Raw genomic sequence first — 27146 nt, 5'->3', positions numbered from 1 at the left:
CGCTAGGCTGGCAGTGGGCTCCTACCGTAACGAACTCTAGTCTCTTAATGATTTGCAATCGCCATTTCAGCGGACACTGGCAGTGGCAAGAAATTGAGCAATGAGGCGTTGCTTTGTTTGTGCGTCGAGTTGCAGACAAGTTTCTTTTTGTCTTCTACTTCCCAACGATTCCTTCTGTCTTGTTGCCGTGGTACTACTATTACGTCTCACGCTTATTTTGCGCAGTTTCCTTCGCAAGGCTCAAGGTCGCATTAAAATTTCTGAACATCACGTTTCTGGTGACGGTGTTTCAATGACAATGGCTTGATTGTGAGTTGCAACTTGCAAGTCAACAGGCAAGATTTTGCATAGCTTTTTTGGATGTGTTTGTAACTTGTAAAAAAGAGAGAGAGAGAGAGAGAGAGAGTGTGTGTGTGTGTGTGTGTGTTGGATTCAGAAAAACTCCTACATTCATGATTCCGCACTGTTATTTAAAAAACGTGGGTCAGCAGGCTAATAAAACAATTGGCTTAAATGGTTGTTGCAACTAGGGCTGCTTACCCACCATGCAGACGGACAGTTTTAAGGAAAAGAAGGTGTCTGTACTCAGCCATGTGTCACAATCTTACAGGTCGTGCATTTCACGGTTGCCGAACTCTTTTGGGCGGGAGGATCTCCCCTGCCAAAAGACAGCACGTTCACATTAAAAAATAACCTTTACATCTTTTAAGAACCGAACCTTCACCAACATCAACCTCAATACACAGTCTACAGACTCTAAACCACCAGGCCATCCATTACTTATTTTATTAAGTGTGGATGCCATTAAATATGTAAAGGGATATGCGGACAGTTTGCAGCTGTGTATTTCTTTGTCGATAAAACAAACTCATAACAAAGAAAGTAGACTCATTTATATGTTCACTGCACGGTGACTCTACTATTATCTAAAATATCTAGCATGGGGCTACTATGAAGGATCTAAATACATCATAATGGCATCTCACACACACACACACACACACACACACACACACACAGACTCACAAGTGTTGCCCTACAGTCTATGTGCCTGTGTGTAATCCTTGTCGTGACCCTTTAGCCTTATGCCCTTGTTCTCCTGCCCTTGTAGTGTGTGCCAGTCCTGACACCTCTGTAGCCCGTATTGATGCTTCTGCACCCTACCTATATTGCTGGCTGCTGCCCAACACGCAACTTGCTCATCGCTTTTTGTACTTGCCTCACGTACTATGCCAGCTGTAGACTAGGTAGAATGAGCCATTAACAGCTTTCGCACTTTGATGGCGGGCTTGAAGATGGATGACATGGATCAGGTCGTTGAAGCCTTGGGTCAAGACATGGGTGTAGAAGAAAATGCAGTGGAAGAAGACATGGTGCCCTGCACCGACGAGATGGCTCCATCCCCACATGATGTTCAACCATCTGTCAAGCGCAGATTCTCCTTTGCAAGATTTGCAAGAACCAAATTGGAAACAGTTGCTCAAGTTTGTGAATACTCTCTTGGGTGAATATATTGAGCATAATCATTGAGCTACTCCTGTGTGCGCGCAGGAGGAGGTTTCGGATACACTCATGGCGTCGTCCATTGGCCGATTTCCAATGTTTATCCAAGTAGGAATGCTTTGTATGGGTCGAGGTGGAAAGTTTCTCGATTGTTTATTGGGCCCTTCTCAAAGATGCAATTGTTGCCATCGGCTATGTGTTGGCACCCCCAAGTTTGAAGGGGCAACCAATAGAAGCCTGTTGTGAATGCTATGGGATACTACCAAGAATAGACCTAATCGGTTGCACCTCAATCGTAGTGGAATGCAGGGTCATGGGGATGTGAAATTTGTAAAATGCTTTAATCTTACGAGTAACATTTGATTAATTTAATAATCACATGTTCCATGTTGTGAGCTACATGTGATGCTCATGGCAGTTATTTCATGGTAATAGACCAAGGACCTCGAGGATGCAGCGGGTGTCAAAGGCAAAAGTGATGACAAGTTATGTCAGCTTGGCTTTGGTTGTTAACTGGTGTTAGTTTTCAGCCGAGGACAATTAATTGACCATTAAGTGTCAATGGTAGCAATATAGGGACTAATGCTGGTCTAAGGGTCAATTGAGGTTGAACCACTTCAGGTTACAAATGACCTAGCCAATTTAATTATGGATGGGTACATTAAATTTTGGGCAGGGTTAGAAGGGTTGTAATGGGATTAGAAGGTTGCCACTTGGCAAAAATACCCATGTAAGTGAGAAAAAAGTTTTTCGGATTGGCAAGAGTCATTCAACACACTCTGCTTGTGGGAGAGAGGAAGGTGTGGCTATTGGTTTGGTTTTCCTCCATTGGAGGACCTTTTGGGGCAAAAAACAACATGAGAAGACTAAGCAAGGGCAAGTGATTGCAGTTTTGAAGCTCGCAAGTACAAGTGCCAGTAGCTAGGGGCTAGTGACAGCATTAAATGCTCCTTGTGGGAGTGGGCAATAGCATTTGGGGCTGATCCAAGTAGGCAACAGCCAATTTCAGGATTTTCGTATGAAGAAAATCAGGGATTTCTCTCTCTAGTATTCTTTCACCTTGTCTAGCCAATTCTTAGGTTATCTCAACATTTCTTAGCCATTTGGAGAACATCACCATGAAATTTGGTGGATAGCAAGATAATTTTGGTTGTAAACTCTAAATTTTTGCAGAAATTAGGATTTAGCAGTAACCTTGGAATTGTCAAGGATTTTAGATGCTAGCTTATCCATTGTAAATTGGGGCAGCATTTGGCCAATTGTGGGTCCAATTTGTACAAGTCCTAGGTGAAATTTAAGGGGAAAATTGCTCGAAATACTTGGTGATTAGTTTGGACAACAAGGTCTTTTGGATTAGTGGAGGTGATTGTATAATCTCTACTGTAGTCCATCCAATTGCAATATAAACTAAAGAAATACCACAACGGGCGCGAGTTTTGGGGCCAACACGGTGTCTATTGTCCAAGATTGTTAAGGTAAAGTGTGCACTTTAATTTATGCTCATTTATTGATTGCTATAATTAAGTGCCTAATTAGGTATTAGCACCCTATATGAGAAGAAAGGCTGGTTTCATGGTTCCATTGTCAGGATACTACTCAATCCTTTGATTTGGTGGACCCGAGGCACTTGATTCCAAGCCAAGCCTTTGTGCTAGTGCTGAATTAATTTGAGTATGGTTGGAAATGTGCATAATTCTATATATGGCAGCATTGGTTTGATGCTCCAAGCACAAAGTGGCATGTTTGGTAATGCAGCTGCATCCCCAAATGCTTATGGGACTCATGGAATTAGTACTGGTAATGTAAATGCTTCGTTTGGGCTTGGTTATGATATAAAATGCGCCCTTTTTGTAGTAGCCAGTGTATGACAACTTGACTCCGAAAGCGGTAGTAAAAGACCATGATGAGGGTGGAAAAGGAGTGAAGTTAGAGTCCTCTAGTGGTGCACAAGATAAGTTGAAAGCTTGGACTTCCATTCAACAGTTTGATGCAGCCTATCAGGGGGACACTTCACCGAATCCTCTAAGATTCGGAAAGTAGCCACTTTCTTGAAGGGGGAATGCATTGCAGTGGTAGTTTACACTCTTAATGTAAGGAAGAGTATTGTCAATATGGGTACAATTTAAGCAAATGTTTGCATCAAATTGGTTGACAAGTACTTTTAAGGTGGACATCATGACAACTTGGAATAACCTAGATTCAAAGGCACGGAAGAATTTAGAGCAGTGCTATAAGAAGTTTTGGAATGTATTATTGCCCGTCACTTCTTATCATCCATTTTGTCTTCATGAGCAAGTGAAAAAGTATATTTGTGGGCTTCTTAGAGGAATCAAAGAGTTTTACATAAACTCCATAGTGTCTAGAATGTCTCAACTCATAAGAGATTGTTGCTATAGCAGATACTTTGTTGCATGGAAAAGATTCGGGCTTCCAATAGAGTGGAGAGAAGTTGAATAAAAAGTTATCGAAGGTTAAGAAATGGGGCAGATTAGAAAATCAGCATGAAAAGAGGTCAAAACAGTAAAGAAAGGACTAGAAATCACTTGCACGTCGTACAAAATTTAAGGTTGTAAATAGATGTTGTATTTGTGAATAGGAGGGTCACATTGCAAGGGATTGTCCCAACAGGCAACAAGTTGGAAAATCACAAAATCAAGGAAATCTCGAGGATAAGAAGCCCAAAATATCAATTGGATTGGTGCTCAATGTTGTTAGTGATCAGTCCAATGCTGATTCTATTGAGTTATGCAGAGTAGGGACAAAATTAGAGATCCAGTATGATTTGATATTCTTTGATTATGGCACACGAGGAAACTTAATCTTTACAGATATGGTAGCGCATCTAGCATCAAAGAGAATGAGATGGGATCCATGGGAAAAGTTGGAATGGTATACAAAGGCCATTTAGAGCTTGTCACATTGTCCATTGGAAAGCTTCAGTTGCACATTCAGGGACATGTGGACAACGGAGAGTTCTTTATTGCTCCACTTGAGGATTGTGATGTATTGCTTTGTATCACAATCCTCAAGTAATGGAAAGTCACCTTTCAGTGTACTTGGTTTTTACTAAGAATAAGGTTGATAATGAGAATGTTGGGAACATATCAAAGTTAGAGAATGATCACATCTCATTTTTAAAAATGTATATTGATTGCTTCTCTCAGTCACTTTTACGATAGCTACCACTTGAAAGGCTTGAAGATCATGGCATAGGTCTTATCCTTAGAAATAGCCTACCGAATAAGCCACCCGTAGAGGTAGTGCAGCCTAGCAAGAGGAGATTGAGTCAATTGAATGAGTTGTTGGAAAAAGGGATGATTTAGCCTAGCTCTTGACTATTTTTTTCTCTAGTGCTTTTGGTGCAAAAGAATGATGGTTCATGGCGTATGTGTATTGGCTATCATGCTTTGAATAAAATTGTGATAAAGAATCAGTTTTCAATCACTTGGATCAATAATACTACGGATAGATTACAAGGGGCCGCCATATTTAGCCGTATAGATTTGAAAAGTGGATATTATCAGATATGCATTAGATCAGAGGATGTATCTAAGATAGCTTTTAGGACATCTTTTGGATTGTATGAGTTTTTTGTCATTTTTTTGGATATATGAATCCTCCTACCACTTTTAATTGTTGAGATATTTGCAATCACACCCACTATGACCTCTTTGTATGAGGTAGTTTTGAGGTTAGGACATGTAGGCAGACTGAATCCCGTATGCACCGAAAGGGAAACTACTACCCTTCCAACAACTATAAAGCATTGTACTTCAATACCACTTTTTGATATATGATGAATGCAATATCATGATGCTTTCCCATTTCAGTTAGTGTCTTGGTCATTGTCAGTCTTATACACAAGATTGTGTTTATGAGTCCAAGTCTCAATCTTGGAACCTAATTCATTTGTGTAGCAGGTCAAGTCGTGTCTATGTCATCATGAGCTTAATCTTTATCTTTGATCCACCATAGCCATTGCCATGATCTAGATTTCGTGTCTTTTCACATGGTATCAAAGTCCAGTCGGGCATGGCTCAGCTCGGTTTAGCTCTTCTTTGCTCTCTCTGAGTCCCTTCTCAACTCTGGCCAGCTCAGTTCCAGCCCATGACTTCATCTCTCAACTCTATCTTCACTTGAGCTTTCATGGTAGCCATAGCCAACTGCACCCTGTCAGCTTGAAGCTCTTATATCTCACTCCACAAGTCAAATCTCCTAGAGCTTCCTTCTAGAAAAGTGTTCTCGTACTTCCAGAGCTTCTTCTTGTCACCTCAATCATTGACATCAAGCTACCATAGGCTCAGCATTGTCAAAATTCTCAATCACTACCATAGCTTGCAACTTTGACCTGCAGGATATACCTTGCTTGGAGTTCCTGGATCTCTTTGTACAAAGTATATCTCCATGATCTTTCTTCTAGGGATCTGATCCTTGACTAAGGGCGCTTCACTATGTCACATAAAACCACAAGATTGCTACTTCGTCTCCCTAGCATTGCGCGAGATTCGCTACGTTGTTCAAAATTGCACCTGCCTGCTGTCGTACTGTTGGCGCGCTGCATGCATGCCACGATCTTGCCCAGAATCATAAGGCTTTGGTAGCCCATGAGACAAGCTTTATTCCCACATAAAAATTTTTAAAAATGATCAAGTATAGCTCTTACAATGTCAAAAAAACCAAGTCACTGTCAAAAACCCTAACTGTGACTCCATAGCCATTTTCATCTAAGCTCAAAAATCTTATCATTTCTCTCTATTGCCACCTAGAGCAACCTATTGTGACTTTGATCTAATGTCCCAGCATCAAATCAAGGAGAGGAAGGGCTTGGAAAGATTGAAGAAGGATCGATGACCCCGAACTAAGAAGATTCAAGTTTGACATCAACTCAAACATAGTCTTTACATAGTGTGTTTTCACACTGTCATTACTTGTGTCTCTTGACACAATGTAATCTGCTCTTTCATTGATAAAATCTGAGAATTTTGGAGTTGATTTGCTACTGATCCTTGGTCATGACAATGACGAACAAGAAGATCTTAATGCGGATGCAAAGCAACATTACTCTTGTTGCTTACTTGCAGTACATAGAAGTCTTCTTTACATCACTTGCAGGTAATGTCGGAGCTACCTACACCAAAGAGCAATCAATGATCTTATCTGAAGACCTTGAAGATGCTCTAGACACTCTACTCAACATGCCAAAGAATGAGATGTCTTTGCTTGAGGGGGATATGGACATGAAGGCTGAAGTTGCAAGCAAAGTAAAGAACAAGTACAAGATCAAAAAGAGGAAGCTGGACTACACCGACAAGAAGACCTGCAATGAATTGAAGATCTATGTAAAAAGAAATGCTGAAAACTGCAAGGATCTCACAGTCCTTGACCTAATTTTTTACTGACTTTTTTATCCTTGTATTATCTAGCCCAAAATGCTCTTATCATAAGCTTGTAAACTCCTCATATAGCCTTGTACTATAGCCTTTGTACACTTTATGAGGCCCCTGTTACAGCCTTTGGATGTCCATCATGTTTATGGTACCCACACTTAGCCTTTTCTGCGATAGCCTCTGGTGTTTTTCCATGTCTATGGTGTGCCCACACTTTACAGGTGATGCTCTCACTAAAGCCTCTACACACTTTGTACTTTCTGGTTTTGATTGAGGAGGGGTGTTAAGATATTTACAATCACATCCACTATGGTCTCTTTGTATGAGGCGGTTTTGGGCTTAGGACATACAGGCAGACTAAATTCCATATGCACAGAAAGGGAAACTGCTACCCATCCAACAACTATAAAGCATTATACTTGACTACCAACTTTTGGTATATGATGAATGCAATATCATGATGCTTTCCCATTTCAGTTAGTGTCTTGGTCATTGTCAGTCTTATACACAAGATTGTGTTTATGAGTCCAAGTCTCAATCTTGGAACCTAATTCACTTGTGTAACAGGTCAAGTCGTGTCTATGTCATCATGAGCTTAATCTTTCTCTTCGATCCACCATAGCCACTACCATGCTCTAGATCCTGCATCTTTTCACATTAATTAGATGACGCACTACAAGATACAGACCTTATACCGACGTTTGAAGCGACGAAAATACAAACAACAAAATTTGCCCCCGTCGTCGCAAAAAGCGTCGTTACTAATGATGCCATAGAAACGTCGCTATCAGCGTTGCTACGCCAATAGCGACGCTGATAGCGACGGCAATAGCGACACGAGCAGTAAAATTTGCGACGCTAATAGCAATGGTAACAGGGATTTAAAAAATTTTGTGGCAGGGCAGCGAGCTGCCCTGTCACATATAGCATTGTGTGCTGTATGAGAGCCATACAAAATAGTTTCTGCACTATTGTATACAAAGCACTTGCAAACAAAAAGAATGTATACTAAAATCATAAAACTGATACATAAAATAAATACATGATTGCATAAAAAGCGATTGGTATAATCATGACAGGATATCACTAATACATAGAAAATGTCTACATAGATCAGGTGACTAAAAAATAAAGGTGTGTGAGCTCCAAGGATCCAAGGGCGAGCTACAAATCCTCGTCCCCCGAAAGCTCGTCCCGCTGCAAAGGAGCATCGAACGGACTCTGCAGAAAAAAAAATAACACATCAATCCACATACAATAACGCATTCAAATATCTCATGGTAACTACGAACAAGAAAGATGAGTGACTTATAGGGCCGCCGCGTCTACACAATCGGTCGATCAATGCATTGAGACCGTGCCTGTCTATATATCGAGTCTCAAGGCCTATCGGATCTCGATTTGTAATGGAGTGCTGCAAATAAAACAAAATGCTAACTGTTAGAAACATGATTGTCAGTACAAAGAATATTTCAAAAAAACAAACAAGCAAAACAAAAGAAAAACTTACAAAGTTCTCCAAATATGTCATGTGGCAGCCACTCCCAAGATGATGAACCACTCTGGCCTTAAGTCGTTCCCTCGCCGCCTCATGCTACTGACTCCAACGTCCTGGAGAATCTATAGCCTCCTCCCTCAGTCGGCGCCAGTCGTCTCCATCTAACCACTCGAGCTTTGCAGCCCCATTCAATTGCCTTGCGTGTGTCGGATCGTCTGTGTGACATGTATGCATGCATGCAATCCATCATCCAGCCCGTAGAGAATCTATATGCTGCAGTTGACACCGAAAACTCCTCGTGCAAGGATCCTACTATATAGTCCTTGCTCCCCTCCGATACATTCTTCCAATGATCTAGGACATTGTGCTGAAAAACTTGTTGGCACAACTCTCTCATGCGAGCCATCACCCTCCTCCCCTCATCATTCATGATGGTGGCTCCTGACCTACTATCGACCAAATATCCATAATCCCTAGGAGTCTGCCTAAGATGGGTCCTCTCCCATATGCGTCCACGCTCCTGGGCATATCTAGGAGACCTCTCTACATCCGGTGTACCAACGGGGGTAATCTCTCTTGAAGTGGCACCCAAAGGGGTGGCACCCCACAGCGCAAAAGCCGGAGTAACTAGAGTAGACGTCCCCACAGGTGTGACAAATCCTGGAGATGACGCAGCTCCAGCTGAACGATGAGACGAAGACACCACATCCGTGTCTCCACAGCAGCATCCCCTTGATCCCGATGCACTCCCTCCCTCTAGCCCAAGTCGTGAGCGTCGAGATCGTCTGCTCAAAGTCGAAGCATCCGATCGCGCTGAAGCAGATCTAGCAGACTGCCCTGACGAAGAATGAGACAGCTCCTAGTCTGCCATCTCTCTAAATCTCGCGAGCTGGTCTGGAGACATGCATGCGAAGATGTCCTGCAACTTCTCATCGCTCATCCCTCAACTCATCTTGAAAATGTTACCTGCACAGATAAAAAATTATGTTAGAATAATCAATTTAAATCATACAAAGCACAGTAATATAAATCATTTTTAAAAAATCTATCTTAAAATGCATGTCTTATGTACGTTTATAAGAGATTGGTCAACAAATTGAGTAAGTGGATGCTCCAAGTATGAAGTATCCTATGGTCCCATGTTAATCTCCTGATACAACTCCACATACACTAGAAGGTCGATAGACATGTCACTACAAAAGAATGAGTCCGCCTCGTTCTCAAAAATTTCTTGGACTCTTGTATTTCCATCATTGTTAGCCGATGCTGGCTCCAAGCTTTCAACGGCCTCCACCCCTTGTAATATCGACCCCTCTATTTGCATATTATCTTCATCTATGCTCGGAACATCGCTTTGATCATATACTCTCGTACTTCGGGGAGTTGAAGGTATAACATACCACCATCGAGGTTGTCGAGGATTTGGATAGAAGATTACCTATTCACAAACACGTACAAGAGAGTTCAAACCATTGTGACATAAACCATGTCATAATACAATTACCAAGCAAATGACTCCATGCACCTGTTCACAATGGGCCGGCAACACAAAGGTGTCGCGCAAATCCGTTCATTTTTTTCGGAATCTATTTCGAGAAATCCAGATGGACCTCGTCGAACTGTTGCTCCAGCTCCTCCAAGTACCACTTTGAACCACTGCACATTGAATAGTAAGATGGAGAAGCTACGGTAATCTACCATAATAATACTTTGCAAGTTTCCAAAATACTCCATCTCATCCACAACCGTGTTTGGATCCGTTGCTCGTCGCCGGCTCTCTTGCTCGAACCTTGCCATGACACCACAGTCCATCGTGGAGCGCATTTTATCAATACGCTCCACGTGAAAATGCAGTCCCCGCGACCACGCTGCACTATATATTTTATACTGTACATTGAAACACTCAAATTAGATGTCACATATAAAATTTATATACGAAAGATTCTAAACCCCTTATCACCTTTGGACTACATCCCCTCGAGAATTCCCACTCCTCCATTGAGACTTCTGTCCCTTCGCGAGATGCTGCAGTCAAGGCTCCATGCAACCATCACGTTGACATAAACCGCGGCATCTCCTCCATGACTTTGGGATATCGAATCGGTCGATGACGTGTACTACGTTGGAATTCAGCTCGCACTTCCTCTCGATCTTGCCTTGCAGTCTGGTACTTGGCGAGCCACGTCTCCATGGAGGCATGGTGCAACATACAAAAGCGATTCACCTTCTCTTCCATTGAGGCATCCATTCTTTTTTCTACCCCATTTCCAACCACCACATCTCCAGTCAGTCTATCATCGTCCTTCAACGTCCATAGCATTTCATTGTCTGGTTCTACCGTTAGTAGCCATTATGAAATATGCACTAACGCCTCTGACACCAACCAACCTTCGGCCATGCTACTTTCTGGCCGAGCTCGTTGTCGCACAAAGCCTTTCAGGGTTTTCATGAAACGCTCCAGAAAAACATCCATCGCATATGGACATGTCCAGCAATCTCCACTTCGTCCACAAGATGCACAAGAAGGTGGATTTGTATCGTGAGCATGCTAGTGGGCAGGTATTTCTCAAAGAGATAGACCGTCTCCACTACTCCCCGCCTCGCAAATTCAATAGAGGATGTCTTAATCTCTTTCTGTGAGATCCATTGCACCAAAGTTGACAACTTGTAAATGGCCTCGCAAATTTCTGGAGTAAGGCATCCTACGATCGCGATCGGTAGGACAAACTGCCATAAATGGGAAAGCATTATGAATAATGGCCACTTTCCACATTGCAAAATGCCCACACTAATTACAATCCAATCGTAGCACAAACATGACATATCTTATGCCAATCATGGGATTTTAGCCCCGACAATTGGTCATCTTTAGAAAATGCGGACCTGAGAGAACGCATCATACCCGTCGGAGTGCGGATAGACTTGATTGCTTCCTTCACAATGCACTCTTCTTTAGTGGACAAAACCCAAGGAGCGCGAGGAAGCTGCACGCGACCATCAGCACTCGACTGTGGCCAAAGCCCCTCCATCTTACCTACCTCCTTCAAATCCATTCGTGCCCCTATAGTGTCTCTCTTTCCTGTGATGTGGTCCCATAGCAAGCTGCCCACATTCTTAAAAATATACATGGGATCCAACAAGTGGTTGACATATAAGTGGGTCCAATATGGCAACTCATAGAAAACTGAAAACCGTCGCATTCCATTTGGATGTGATTCCGCGTGGACCATTTTCAGCTCATACCAGCTTGCGGTGTTCATACGTGTTGGAGGTCGTCCAAGGAAACCTTCCCTGAGTTCATGATCCTCCGACAAGAAAGTGGCGTGTCCTTGATATACCATCTTCTTCATGGTTCGTGACCTTCGGGAGTCTAACTGTGGCCCGCACAATGGACATGCATGATAACCTGAGGTAACGAGACCTGTTCCAACACCACGACCTAGTGAATACTTGATTGAATGAGATAAAATATAGATATTACCAGTGAGAACGGAGGCATGCTCACCTGAGCACTCTCCCGATCCCGAAAAGTCATGCATCGTCCACATGAGAATGGCTCGAATATTGGCTGACCGCCGACCATCGCGCCTGCTCATATATTGCACAATGACCCCCTCCTCCCACAAAATATTAAGCTCATCAACTAATGGACGAAGATACACGTCATATATTTTTTACTTTGTAGCGGCCTGGGACGAGCAAGCTAAGGATGAGATGTCCTTTCTTCATAGAAAGCCATGGAGGGATGTTATAGTTGACAAGGACTATAGGCCACACACTGTAAGAAGTTGAGCGCAGACCGGATGGGTTCATGCCATCCATTGTGAGACCAAGCCGAAGATTCCTTGGCTCTCGCACAAAGCGTGGGAAGGTAGAGTCAATGTGGCTCCATGCGCGCGAATTCGCTGATATTTGTTGAACTCCCTCCGTGGAGCTATTCTGCACATGCCATGTTGTCAAGCTCGCCATGCCAGACGTACGAAACATGTGGTTTATGCGGGGGATGAGCGGAAAGTGTCTGAGAACTTTGAGGGATGGTTTGCCCTTGCAAGTCCTGTCGATACATGTGAGCACCACACTTTGGACATGTCTCCATAGTCTCGTATTCTCGTCGAAACAATATGCAATCGTTGATACATGCATGGATGTTATTGTAGTCCATGCCAAGCTTCTGTAAAACATGTCGTGCATCATCACGAGACTCAGGCATGGTATTTGCATGTGGTAATATATGATATTTCAATAACGTAAAAAAAATCATAAAACACCTTGAAAAAGCACAAATTTTTGTAATAATAGTGTCAAAAAAAAATCAATGAAGCCTATGTGCAAGGTACATGAATAACTCGGTCACACTCGTATCGCTCCATCCGTATTTTGCTTGCACACTTAAGAGTGCAAGCAGGGTCTTCAACCGAGATACTCGGCACCCATAATATAATGGTATGGATGCTTCCTCTCTAAGCGGATCAAAACTCTCGACATCCATGAGAATCAATGCATCGATCATTGCCTCCATCTCAGGCTCCAAGATTGTAGGTAGGTCTGGAAGGTTGTCTGTCTCCTCTGGCATTGACGGTATAGATTGGCCTTGAGAGTGGTGGATTGGCTCTTGCACTCCATCCATCGCATGCCCACGAACTCTTCTAATTGGCCACAAAGGGTGCACTCCCCCTTGGGATGAGACATCACCTCCCTGGATAGAAAATTTGCCAGCAAGACCCAATCTTATTGTATATGGTTTTCAATTAGCTTGCGAGTACAATGCATGATTGATATTAACTTTAAATTACCGTTTGCTGAAAATCCGCAATCGCCTAATCAATTATCTCAGATTGAAACTCGCCAAATCGCCGTACGTGTTCTATAGACAATCAGCGTTTTCGTCTAATTGCCAACTTGCATTGAGAGCAAGGACATGGGACACGCTAATTAAGATATGCCTCGTGATCTTGAACAACAAGACCTTCTTTGTTTTCCATCTTATCTACATTACAACAAACAATTTAATGACTTGTAATACAATTTGGGAAAACGAGGCTCAAATGGATAGCTTTATGGAGAAGTATGTCAAGTTGCAAGTTGACCATAAGCTCTTGCTTGAGACGTTTTAGTCTCTGCAAGAGATTGAGAAGCAAATTTTGTAAAACATTGAGGTTGATATTGATGCATCCATGGTGTTGAAATCTAAACTTCAAGATATAAGAAATGCTTTACTTATTGATGTAAAGAATGCATGGGACATAGTAGTTGAGAGATTTATTGATGTTATATCTCGGCCATATACCATGCTCAAGGATTTGTTTGTCTCGGTAGATAACTATTCATTATTGTAAAAAAAAAAAGCATTGGTTCATAAGGTTCATGAGTTGAAGACTAAATGTTTGGACTTGACTAAAAGATTGGATAATGCCTTAGATGCTAAAAGGAACAGTGATGAATATGTTACTTCATCATTGCAACAAAAAGATTGGTGACAAGGATGCTATGATTAATGAAGTTCTTCACGAGGTGAATATAGAGTTGAAGGGGATGGAACACGATTCTTCTTTGGGATTTAGTGGTGATCAGTCAATTATTGAGGTGTCTTCTTGTATTGCCATTATACCTTATATACCTAGCTACGGTCTCTAGGTTATGTACTTTGAGTATCTTAGGGGGGCTCTACTAGGATTACTTATACAACTGCACTAGAGGGCTTTGAGTATAAGTAATCTTAGTCAACAAAAATTATGAGCATCGTTGAGGATCTCTTAGTCTAATAATAAATCAGTCTCAACAAAAAGCATCTTAGTAATGTGGTTTTTTTGTCCTAGGTCCATGTATAAAAATTAATGTCATCTATGAAATTTATCAACTATAGTTATAAAATTTGTTCCAATCAATTCTACTCATAGTCATAACATTTGAAGAAAATATCCTATGCTCAATTTAAGGGATTCTTCTTCTATAGCAATACTTTTGGGTTCATTTTGATGAAGTACCATAATGACCATTAGCTGGGGTATCATTTTCTTTTAATCCTTCCGTTGACTAGTTGGCATGATTACTAATTTGTTATGCCTATAAAGTTAATACAAAAACAAGGAATTATGCATATCACAATTAGATCCCCTACTTGGACATTATGAAGGATATGACCAATTTTAAGCCATCTTAAAGAGCCACCAATGTACGTGGCCCATGGCAAAGCACATTGCATACCATTATCGATAAGTCTATTATCGTGCATCTTAAATCTCCTAATTAGACTTTATAAAGTGTATGACCAATTTTTAGCCCTCTTAAGGAGTCGATGTAATGGTACCCATAAAAAAAGAAAAGTGCATACCATTACCATAATCATGGATATGTTATCGTTCCAATATATACACACACAGGTGGACTACATCTTGGGTAGACAAAAGCTATCCATTTGAGTAGACATACATCTCCATAAAGCTATCCATTTGAGTATACATCTCTTTCTCTTTCTCTCCCTCTCTGTCCCTCTCCCTCTCTTTCTCTCTCATTTCCTCTCCCTCTCACAATATATCCTAACACTCTCCAAAAGCAAAAGGGAGAGGGAGAGAGAGAATGCACTCTCCCTCTCTCTCTCTTTCTCTTTCTCTCCCTCTCTCATTTCCTCCCCCTCCCTCTCCCTCTCCCTCTCCCTCTCTCTCTCTCTCTCTTTCTCTTTCTCTTTCTCCCTCTCTCTCTCTCTTTCTCTCCCTCCCTCTCCCTCTCTTTCTCTCTCATTTCCTCTCCCTCTCACAATATATCCTAACACTCTCCAAAAGCAAAAGGGAGAGGGAGAGAGAGAATGCACTCTCCCTCCCTCTCTTTCTCTTTCTCTCCCTCTCTCATTTCCTCCCCCTCCCTCTCCCTCTCCCTCTCTTTCTCTTTCTCTTTCTCTTTCTCTCTCTCCCTCTCCCTCTGTTTCTCTCTCATTTCCTCTCCTAAACAAGCAAAAGAGAAAGTGATTTAAACCTTAAACAAGCAAAAGAAGGAGAGAGGGAGACTCACCGATGAGATATGGCAAGTGTGGGGCGGCTCCTCTTTGCGATGAAGGCTCCTCCTCTCCTTCGCGAACAATGGTGGTGGCGGCGGCGGTGGCAAGTCTTCTTTCTCTCCTTCTCTCATGATGGTCGCTCTCTCCCTCGCTCTCGCTCTCAAAAGACAAAACGCGAAACGCCGCTACCCGCCGTTGCTATAAGCTTAAATCCTTGTAGTGATGGATCGCATCTTCAGGCCACATAGGGGATCTGTGAGCACTTTCTTTGATGACATGATTGTCTACTCAAGAAATGAGAATGCCTAATCTAAGGAAGTCATTTGTGATTCAATGTGATGTATGTGGAAACAACATTGGGACTATTTTAATGCAAGATGGTTGAGTTGTGGTTTATGAGAGCTGACTTCTCCACGATACAGAGAGGAATTTGCAAGTCCATGAGAAAGAGCTCTTGGCTGCAATTCATGAATCGTCTTTGTGGAAACTGTCAAGATTGTGGGAGAGAAGGAAGGAGTCTCACTTGAAGCTTTCTTGCTTGCACAATGGGGGAAGACACACAAGAGTGGAGGCTGAAAACAGTTTTCCTCTTCTTAGTTGTGTAAGCCAAAAGAACTCAAGTACAAAGAAATAGAAGAACCCTAGATATGGGTCTCAAACCAAACTCAACTAACTAAGGTAGCATACTAACTGAGCCACGAACTAGAGTAGATAAGGATAGCTATCATGTAGCTATTATTCAGGGGCGGTGTACCAACCGCATCTACAACTGACAAGTCGGTGACATAAATACACAACGGTCACCCTGGCGTATCACGAGTGGAGCTCGATATCTCAACACTCCCCCTCGAGCTCAATCCCAATTCCTGCACACCAAGCAGGTCTCTGAACTTGCGCAGCTTCTCTGCGCCCAATGCCTTCGTGAATATGTCAGCTACCTGATCCTCTGTGCTGACATAAACTAGATCAATAAGACCTAGTAAAACCCTCTCTCGCACATAGTGATAATGCACCTCAATGTGCTTTGTTCTAGCATGATAGACTGGGTTATTTGCCAAGTGTATACTACTCATGTTGTCACAATAAATGACAACTGGCCCATCTGTAGACTGATGCATATCATAAAGTAGCTTATGCAACCAAGCTACCTCACATGCAGCCATTGCTGCACCCCTGTACTCAGCCTCTGTGCTCGACAAGGCAACTGTAGGCTGTTTCTTGCTGCTCCAAGTGACTGCAGCACTCCTAAAAGAGAACACATATCCATTGGTAGATCGTCTATCAGAAATACTACCAGCCCAATCAGCATCAGTGTATCCATGCAACTGTATCTGAATCCCAGTCTCATAAAATAGTCCATACTGCAATGTGGACTTCACATACCTGAGTATGCGTCTAGCCGCATCCAAATGTGGTTTCCTTGGAGCCTGCATAAACTGACTTACCAATCCAACAGCATAGCTCAAATCTGGCCTGGTAATAGTCATATAAATCAAACTTCCTACTATGCGTCTGTACATAGTAGGGTCTTCTAGAAGCTCACCTGCATCTGTGCTCAGCTTCACATTCTGCTCCAAAGGAACTGAAATAGGCTTACAGCCTGTCATCCCATATTTGGACAGCATGTCCAATCCATACTGCCTCTGCAAGAGCTGTATCCCACTTGGTGATCTAATCACCTCAATGCCCAAGAAATAACGCAGCTCTCCCAAATCCTTCATCTCAAACTTCTGCTTCAATAGCATTTTCACATGAAGGATATCTTCATCACTGTCACCTGTCATGATCAAATCATCAACATAAATGACAAGTAGCATAATACATTTCTCTGTTTTTCTCACATAAAGTGAGAAATCTGCCTTGGAAATCTGAAAGCCAATAGTGACAAGATACTGTCCTATCTTGTCAGACCATGCTCTAGGTGCTTGCTTCAAGCCATACAAGGCTTTCTTCAACCTGCAAACAAACTCAGGATGAACAGCATGCACATAACCTGGTGGCTGCTCCATATAGACCTCTTCTTGCAAATCACCATGCAAGAAGGCATTCTTTACATCCATCTGATGTAAAGACCATCCCTTTGATGCAGCCATAGCAATGATTGCTCTTACAGTTGCCATCCTTGCAACTGGACTGAATGTTTCTTCATAGTCAATGCCATATGTTTGTGCATACCACTTGACTACTAATCTTGCCTTGTATCTGTTCACAGAACCATCTGCATTGTGCTTCACCTTATAAACCCACTTACAGCCAATTGCATTTTTACCTTTAGGCAAAGGTACCAATTCCCATGTAGTATTTGCTTCCAAGGCATCCATGGCTTTCTCCCATTTTTCTTTTCCCATGGCTTGCTCAAAAGATGTGGGTTCTGGTTCCTGTATCACTTTGACCATATATGCATAGTGAATGGCTGTAAATCCATCATATTTCAGCCTATCCACAGGATGCCTAGCTCTCGTAGACCTGCGCAAAGTAGGTTCACTCCCAGGTGCTCTCAAAACATCCCTGGTCTTCCTTACTCCAGGTGTAACAATAGAAGGAATACCCAACTCATCATCAATGCTCTGTTCTGAGCCACTGGATTCACCATCCACATAAGAGTGACCTGCATTCACATCAAACATGGGCTGATCAACCTTCTCTTTTCCTTTTCGTGATACCTGCATACCACTATCTGCATTGCTTTGAGAAGATTCTCCTGATCTCAATCTGCCTGTCCATGGCGAAGAATGTGAACCACTGCTAGAGGATGCTCCAGGTCCACTAATATTTTGTGACTGCTGCTGTGAATTCTGTGCAGCATTACCATTTTGTGCATCTACATCATCAATCACATTTACTGGTTTATACCAGCTACTCATCTCATCAAAAACAACATCTCTGCTCACTGTAAACTTACGAGTAGAAGGGTTATAGCATCTATACCCTTTTTGCTGCAGAGAGTAACCAATAAAGATGCACTTCTCAGCTTTTGGATCCAACTTGGATCTCAGCTCATCTGGCACATGTACATAGGATATGCAACAAAAAATTTTCAAATGAGAAATATCTGGTTTCCTACCAGTATACCTCTCCTCTGGAGTCATTCCATGTATTGCTGCAATGGGAGTCCTGTTCATTATGTAGACTGCTGTAGCAACTGCTTCAGCCCAATAAAAATCTGGCAAGTCTTTTTCATTGAGCATGGCACGAGATACCTCTCTAATATGCCTATTTTTTCTTTCTGCAATTCCATTTTGTTGTGGGGTATAACTGCATGAATATTGCTGCTTTATGCCATGCTCCTGCAAGAACTTTGCAAACTCATTTGAGAGGTACTCTCCCCCTCCATCTGACCTTAGGCATTTTATTTGCAGACCTGTTTCTTTTTCAGCCATAGCTTTAAGGGTTTTGAAATGCCCAAAAACTTCACTTTTCTTTTTCATAAAATACACCCAAACTTTTCTGCTATAGTCATCAATAAAAGTGACAAAATAATGATAGCCTCCAAGAGATACAGCTTTAGTCGTCCACACATCAGAGTGGATTAATTCCAATGGCTTCTCACTCTCTTGAACATGTCTAGGAAATGGTTTCCTTGCCTGTTTTCCAAACTGACAGGCTTCACATACCTTATGCATTTCTGCAACCTTGAATTTTGGCAATCCTGCAACAATATTTTGGGCCTGCATTGATTTAAGTCGCTGTACATTAACATGACCAATGCGTTTATGCCAGATATCAATATCTGCAACTACACCGGTTCCATGTGCAAACATTGCTGCACTCAATTCAGACATGTCTGCATCCAACGTAAACATTCTGCCCTTCTTCTTTCCTTTTGCTATCAAGCGACCTTTATTTTTCATATCCTCAACAAAGCATCCATGAGGATTAAATCTGACCTGCAAGCCCTGCTCAACCATTTGACCGACAGAAACCAGATTCTTGGTGATATTCGGGACATGAAATACATCGGACAGGTATTTCTTTTTCCCATCCTGCATAGACAAGGGAATTTTTCCAATCTGCACAATAGGATGTGCAGTATCATCACCAGTCTCCACAAATCCTGGTTTTTCCATTTTCCTTGCATCCTCCATCCATTCTGCATGACATGTCATGTGGTTTGATGCACCTAAGTCAACATACCATACATCATTGCTTTCTTCTACACTTGTCACAGAATTGTTCATGTGCTGCACCATGAACAAATGCTCATTTCTGTCATCACCCTGTCTGCTAGAAGATGCATAATTTCCTTGTTGCAGTTTTCCATTCATGATGTCATTCTGCTTTTTATAGCAGTCTTTAGCCATATGACCCATTTTACCACAGTAGTAGCATTCAACATTACTGCTTGCATTTTGACCTCTTTGCCATCCACCACGACCTCTTTGGCTCCCCCTGCCTCTAGAGTTACCACGTCCTCCTCCATAGGACTAGTTTTCTTGAGTTTGCTGCATATTCTGATTTCTACCACGGCCTCCAAATCGGCCTCCTCTACCTCTGCCTCTACCTCTTCCAGCATTTGAGTAGAAGACAGCTTCTTTTGAAGTTCCTCCTGAAGAAGATGCACCACCATTTCTCTGTTCCTCAAAATTTAGAAGAGCAATCAACTCCTCAAAATCAGGAAATCTTTCACGAACTGAAATGGACGTCCGAAACTGTGCATAATCCTTTCCTAGACCATTCAAGGTCACAGAGACTAAATCATCATCTTCCACTGGCGACCCAATGGAAGCAAGTGCATCTGCAATCTTCTTCACCTTCATGTGGTAGTCGTTGATGCTCATATTTTCTCTTTGCACATTGTGCAACTCTTGCTTGAGCTGCATTTTCCTAGCTTGCGTATTTGTGCTATACATTTTTGACAAAGTATCCCATGCCTCCTTTGGCGTACTTGCATCTTGTATATGCACAATCATAGAGTCTGAAATGCTAATAGACAGCCAGTACATAACTTTCCTGGCTCTCTCATGCCATGCTTTAAATGCCTGCATTTGCTGTTGATTGGGAACATCAGGAAGAACTGGTTCTTCTTCATTTCCTGCAACAAATTCCCAATATCCTTTTCCCATAAGGAAATTCGTCATTCTAAACTTCCATGCCTGGAAGTTGTTCTTGTCAAGCTTTTCAGTGACAATCTGTGAAAGAGAATCAGACGCCATTACAGAATACTACAAGAAATTCTGTCACTGCAAAAAAACACAGCTTCACCCTCACAAGGGCAAATCTGCAAAACTGGCGAAAGTGGTATTTGACCACACAGTCACTTCCTAGTGACGATTTTGCATAAACAAGAACCAAGGATGATTCTGAAACTCCCAATGTCTCTGCGCACAAGCATACGATGCAATTTCTACAGTAACTTTTCACCGACCTGTAGAATAGTGGCTGCACAGCATAAAACTGAGCCTTTTCCTGAGTGCGTGCAGAAAACTTCCGTCTGCAAAACAGGCCTCGAAATGGCCTCAAATCAAAAAAACAATGTCGCCAAGGCTAAAGCCCTATCCCGCAGCATATACTGCCCTCTTGCTTCACCGCGAAGGGCGTCTCAACCTGAGACAATGCACTCCTGCAATTTCCGGCTGTGCTACCTGCAGAGATCTGCTCCCAAAATAGAAAATGAAAGCAACACTGCTCCTCTTACCAGAACACCGCGAGCTTGGCTTGCTTTCTTGAGCTCCTTACCACGAACAAGGCTCTGATACCATGTCAAGATTGTGGGAGAGAAGGAAGGAGTCTCGCTTGAAGCTTTCTTGCTTGCACAATGGGGGAAGACACACAAGAGTGGAGGCTGAAAATAGTTTTCCTCTTCTTAGTTGTGTAAGCCAAAAGAACTCAAGTACAAAGAAATAGAAGAACCCTAGATATGGGTCTCAAACCAAACTCAACTAACTAAGGTGGCATACTAACTGAGCCACGAACTAGAGTAGATAAGGATAGCTATCATGTAGCTATTATTCAGGGGCGGTGTACCAACCGCATCTGCAACTGACAAGTCGGTGACATAAATACACAACGGTCACCCTGGCGTATCACGAGTGGAGCTCGATATCTCAACAGAAACATTATTTGTTAGGGGTTGATTTGACAGTGCAGACAGATCATTGGACATTGAGATACTTTCTAATGCAAAAAAAGTTGTCAGAGAAGCATATGAGATAGACAAATTTTCTCTCTATGTTTCATTTTCAGATTGTACATATTGATGGTAAAAAGAATGTTGTGGTTGATGCATTGTCACTTAAGCCTCAGATTTTAGTTGTCAGCATGGTTTATCACACTAAGTTGGATGCCATGAAGGAGCAGTATGCTATTGATTCAAATTTTGCGAGTGTTTATGATTAGCTTTGCAATGGCTAGAGGCATGAGTACTTTGTGCTTAGAGATGGGTTTTTGGTGATGCATGGACGCCTGTGTATCACAAAGCAGTTGAGACCTAGAGTGACCACTGAAAGTCATTCTCCTCCGCATGCAGGGCATAGAGGTATTGATGCCATAGTCAAAGCAAGGGAGCATTTTTCTTACTGGTCAGCTTTGATGCATGATGTAGAGCAGTTTGTGAGGATATGTATCATATATGAGAAAGTAAAGTATAATAGGCAAAAGAATCCGGTTTCATTACAACCCTTGTCTATTCCAAAAAAGCGTTGGTAGAGCATTATGGATTTCACTTTTGAGATTCATAGGACACCTACAAGGAATGATGGGATATGGACTATCATTTGCAGGTTTAGCAAACATACCCATTTCATTCCGGTGAGAAAGAAGATAAAGACTGATCATATGACACATTTATTCTTGCAGTATATATTTAAGTATCATGGTATACCAGAGTTGATCGTCAGTGATCGAGGTCCTTGGATAACAAGCTTATTTTGGAAGGGGGTTTGAGAATATGGATACCACGCTAAATTCTCATCATCCTTCCATCCGTAGACAGATGGTTAGTTTAAAGAGGCAATTAGTGTTACATCTTTTGAGGTGTTATATATTGGATCATAAGACACATTGAGAGTAGTATTTGCCATTGGTTGAGTTTGCATATAGCAATACGTTGCATAGTTCCATTGGCAAAGCTCCATTGGAGATTGTTGAGGGTGGCAAGAAGGTACCATCTATTTTGCACACTCAAGATATGATCTTTGAGGCTGATCACTATGTGAAAAGCTTGGATGCAGCCTATGCAAAGAAGTTATGCACTTACGAGATCTCATGAAAGCAAAAGAAGATAGTTAATCACCATAGATGTGCATTGCAGTTCGGAGAGGGTGATTATGTATTGCTATGTTTTGAAAAGGCAAGGCTGAAAAGGATGAAACAAAGAGAGAAATTAAATCTGAAGTTGAGTATGAGATACTATGCGCGCTTCCAAGTGTTGGAGAAAATTAGTGATGTTGCATATCGATTGAAATTACTTCCACGTTGATGGATACATAATGGCTTTTATGTCGATTTGTTGAGGCCTTTTCGTAGTGATGTGCTAGAGGATATATTTGCTAAAATTGAGCCTAAGGTTGAGGACCTGGATGAGATATCAGTGCTCGAGTAGATTTTGGCATATAAGGAAAGAAAGGTCAAAGGTAAAGTTTCTAGGATATATTTGATGAAGTTTCAGAACTATTCACCAATGGATGCTAAACGGATGGAAGCAATTGACTTGGCAAACCATCCTCGATTGTTGTAGTTTTACCTAAATGCCTTATAGTTAGAACTCACGTTGGTAAAGGCTCAGTCGGGTTCAGTAGAGAAGGGGTTTGGAGCAATGTCTAATGCTGCTCAAGGGGGAGGTAGCATTTCCACTCCTTTAGTTATGGACAACTCTTGTATGTAGTGGATCTCGGACGTATCCAACATGCATCCAAGGGTTTGTGCTGGCAGTATGTTTGCCATGAGGTCACTAATAAGTGTACTAGTCACTATGGGATGTATGTAGATGAGTATGGTTGTTGCCTCGGCTCTAAGAATATACTTTTGCATCGGTTTGGGATCAATTTTTTTGTATAAGTTTTGTGATCAGCTTGGGATCAATTTTGCATCAATTTTTGCATTCAGTTTATGATCAGTGTGGGATCACATGTGCAGCAGTATGTGATTTGTTTTCAGATCAGCATATGGCCAATTTATGTTCAATTTTCAATGGTTTTTAGCTGGTTCCATGGATAGTAGCATGTTTAGTGAATGCCATTGATAATTCCAGCCATGGTTTATGTTGAGTATATGCTCTATTATGGTTGGGTAGTCAAAATAGTTGAGAAACAAGATTAATGGATGCATCCGATGAGTTTCCAGCAACCATTTTGGATCATTTTTCAGTTTTATGTTGGCTGGAAATTTTCAGCAAGTTTTGGGCATATGGCATGGTTAGACAATAGTAGCCAATGTTGTGATTGTGATGCCTTATGAAAATTCTTGTATGGTATACTTTTGCTTTGGCACATTGTAGTGCAATCAAGGACGATTGCAAGGATTTCAAGGGGGAGGTCTACCATGGGGATGTGAAAATTTTGAGATAATTTATGCCTGTCCAAGGGTCAATTAGGGTTGAGGACCACTTGAGATTGCAAATGGCCTAGCCAATTAAAGTTTGAATGGACACATTTAATTTTGGGCAGGGTCAAAAGGGTTGGAATTAATTTTTAGAACTAATTAATTAATTGGTTGGAAATTGTTGGAAAATAGGATTAGAATGTTGACACTTGGCAAAAATGCCCATACAATGGGAGAGAAGGCTGTTTGGGGCTAGTGGAGAGCCCTTCGGCATATTTAGCTTGGGAAAGCGAGAAGGGAGATGTGGTTGACCAGATTTTGGACTAGTTGGAGGCCATTGGGCAGTAGGCGATAGCAATCTAGAGGTACCAAGAAGCGGGCGACAACAGATTTGAGGTGCCTAGGTGCTGGTGACAACAGCAGGAGGCTGAATAAATTGGCTCCAGGCAGCATGCAACAACATTTAATGATGTCCAAGTCAAAGTAGCACGCAGATTTGGGGGCTTCCCTTTGAGGAAGCTTTGATTTCTCTCTCTTCTCAGCATTCTTTCACCTTCTCCAGCCCATTCTTTGAATATCTTAGCATTTCCTAGCCAATTGGTGTTCTTAGATAGTTTTGGTGGGCAGCAGTGAGATTCTTCTTGCTATAAGCCCTAATTCTCAGAAGAAATTAGGGTTTTGACAACAAGGGGAATTTGGATCAGCAAAGGAGATCAAGAAATCTCAAGAAATCAATGTGGTGTCCAATGTCCAAGGTTATTATGGTAAAATGTGCATTTTGCAGTTTTGTTGCTGTATTAATTCTTGTAATTAAGTGCTTGATCAAGATTCCACCACCCTCTCCGAGAAGGAAGGTTGGTTTCAGATTGTAGGGGGCATCCATATTTAGCCGCATTGATTTGAAAAGTGGGTATCATCAGATATGTATTAGGCTACATGATGTATCTAGGACAACTTTCAAGCCATCTTTTGGATTGTATCAGTTTCTTGTCATGCTATTTGGGCTTACGAATGCTCCTACCACATTTAATCAGATGATGGATTCCATCTTTAGACCACATAGAGCATTTGCGGGGATGTTCTTGGATGACATGATTGTCTTTTCAAAGAATGAGGCAGAGTGTAGGAAACACCTGACAATAATGTTTAATAAGCTGCATAAGCATATGAGTCTAATCAGCTCAACATCCAGTGTAGTCCTTTTGCCACAGTTGTGGAGGTTAGACTTGAAGCTTAGTTTTAGTTGCAGCTTGCTCCCCACTCCAGTTTGAGTTTTCTGTTATCCAGCAATCTAAATAGGCAAATAATAAACACATTGGGGGGGGGGGGGGGGGGGTGTTTGGTTTACTAGATATATGATCTCTTAGTTTAGAGTTTGTTTTTTACTTGTTTCTCGTCGTTTCTTATTACAAGTTCATTGGAGAGACCTGGATTGCCAGCAAGGCTTCTGCATGTCACATTGTTTATTTGATGACTTCATAAGGTGCAGTTTACAGATTTGCTACCAAAGAAGAGAGTATAGCCTTCATTCAGGCATGACTTTTGGATCGTGATGCAACATTGTTGCACCTCAACTAGAGTTTATGTGAATCCACATGCAAAGTAGTATGAAATATTGTTTAGATGAATCATGACACGTAGGGTGACTCTAGATATCCTAGGTTGATAAAGAAGCTGTGTATGTTACTGACCTTGGAAGTACGACATGAGGTAACCTGACAGATTACTGCCATGGATATGATACAGACACAGTTCTCTTCGCTTTTTGGGCTGTCTTGATACTTTGTATCATTTATCATGTTACCATGGTCAGGTTTTGTTTCAAAGAGTTTTACTACAAATCGAGACCAGAGCTTCTACGTATTAAATGCAACATTTATCGGAAAGAGGGAGGCGGGTAGATGTCCTACTGGACCTCTTATGCTGAGGATGATTATATTCCATCTTCTGCTTGCTTTTGAGGTAAGGTAAGTCATGTTGTTTTGAATTCGGTGGCCATTGCCAGTGAATAGATTCATAGATGCTATCACATGAAGACTTGAAGTGCCTTATTTATTGCATTTCGTTCAGTTGGTGGTTCTCACTAATAGCAGGCTTATTACATGCATAAGCAAAATTTCAAGTGCAACAGTGGTCCTCATCTCTGCTGAACGAGACAAGGCGAATCTCTGTTATGTTGTGCTTAAAGATGCCACCGTAAGATTTTACATGAGTGGAAGGTTGCTTGGTCTCCTAGCAGATGATGATATCATTTGATGTGTTTCAAAGGTGTATTATCTTAATAATTTTGACACGGACACTGTTCTGTATTTTGAATTGTCTTCAGTTTGTAGTATTGGTCTTTAATTTTTGTATCCAGAACGAAAAAAATGGTTGATCTTGTTTTCATTTTAGTCAGTTCAATGATGGTAATTTTGTGCAGTAATTCATGAAGGTTGAGTTGTGATGAAGATTCTTCACGTAGAGAAGTCTGTCACTAGGTGCCTGGCAGTCGGGGATGAAAATGAAGACAAATCGTCCCTCCAATGCGTTGAGGAATCGGCACAGCATCAGCAACACAAAACTGCTGAGGCTGCTGCTGCAGCAGCTTTTGACGGTGCCTTGTTGCAACTCATGGGTGAACTCGGGGAAGCTTTGGCTCGTTTGAAATCTGCGGAGGCAGTTGAAAGTTATGTTTGTGAGCAATACTCTACCACGATTGATTTTGTTCAGACATGCTGTTTGCCTCTCGACACCGATCTCTTTGGTTAGAAGGTGATGAAATGCGTGTCTCAAGCTGCATGTGGCTCACTCCGTCCTGATTTCTCGAAGTGGGGTGATGGGTTTTTAAGGGGAACTTGTTTCGGGGGGGGGGGGGGATGTTGAAGGTGAGCTTTCCCTGCGATTGGGTGAACGCTTTACTGGACGTGCACGTTCGTGCACCCAAGGTGAAGTTATGCCGTCAACCCTAATGATTGATTTCTGATACGATGCTGCTGCCAAAGGCAAACCATAGCACAGCCATTTCCTTGGATGATACCATGGGAAAATACGTAACGCTAGAAGTTGCATTCTCTGTGTTTGCCATGGCATTGGTTTTGTGGGAAAATATTTGGACCTAGAAGTTGCAGTCTTTGTGTTTGCCATAGCATCAGTTTTGTGGGTCGGTGAATTTCTAATAGCATTTTTGAAACTTTGCAAATTGATGATGCCGTGTGTCAAAAAGTCATCAGAAGAAGCATATTGCATAATGAATAATGGAAATTTGGAAGGCTCGATAAATCTTGATAATTCAGCTGATAAGCTTCAT

The 27146-nt window shown here is 41.8% G+C and overlaps 1 protein-coding gene across 1 annotated transcript; it reads left to right on the top strand.

Annotated features, from left to right (window-relative positions):
- Positions 1 to 27146, top strand: LOC148025256 (uncharacterized). The gene is made up of 2 exons (XM_087692067.1): positions 1 to 335; positions 26280 to 27146. Exon 2 carries the CDS (start codon positions 26303 to 26305, stop codon positions 26606 to 26608), a length of 306 nt encoding a protein of 101 aa, XP_087548193.1. The 5' UTR covers positions 1 to 335; positions 26280 to 26302; the 3' UTR covers positions 26609 to 27146.

The sequence above is a fragment of the Lygodium microphyllum genome, chromosome 14 (genome assembly GCF_053477565.2).
Source record: "Lygodium microphyllum isolate KBCC chromosome 14, Lygodium_microphyllum_v1.1.10, whole genome shotgun sequence".
Taxonomy (NCBI): Eukaryota; Viridiplantae; Streptophyta; class Polypodiopsida; order Schizaeales; family Lygodiaceae; genus Lygodium; species Lygodium microphyllum.
This window is presented reverse-complemented; position numbering and strand designations above follow the sequence as displayed.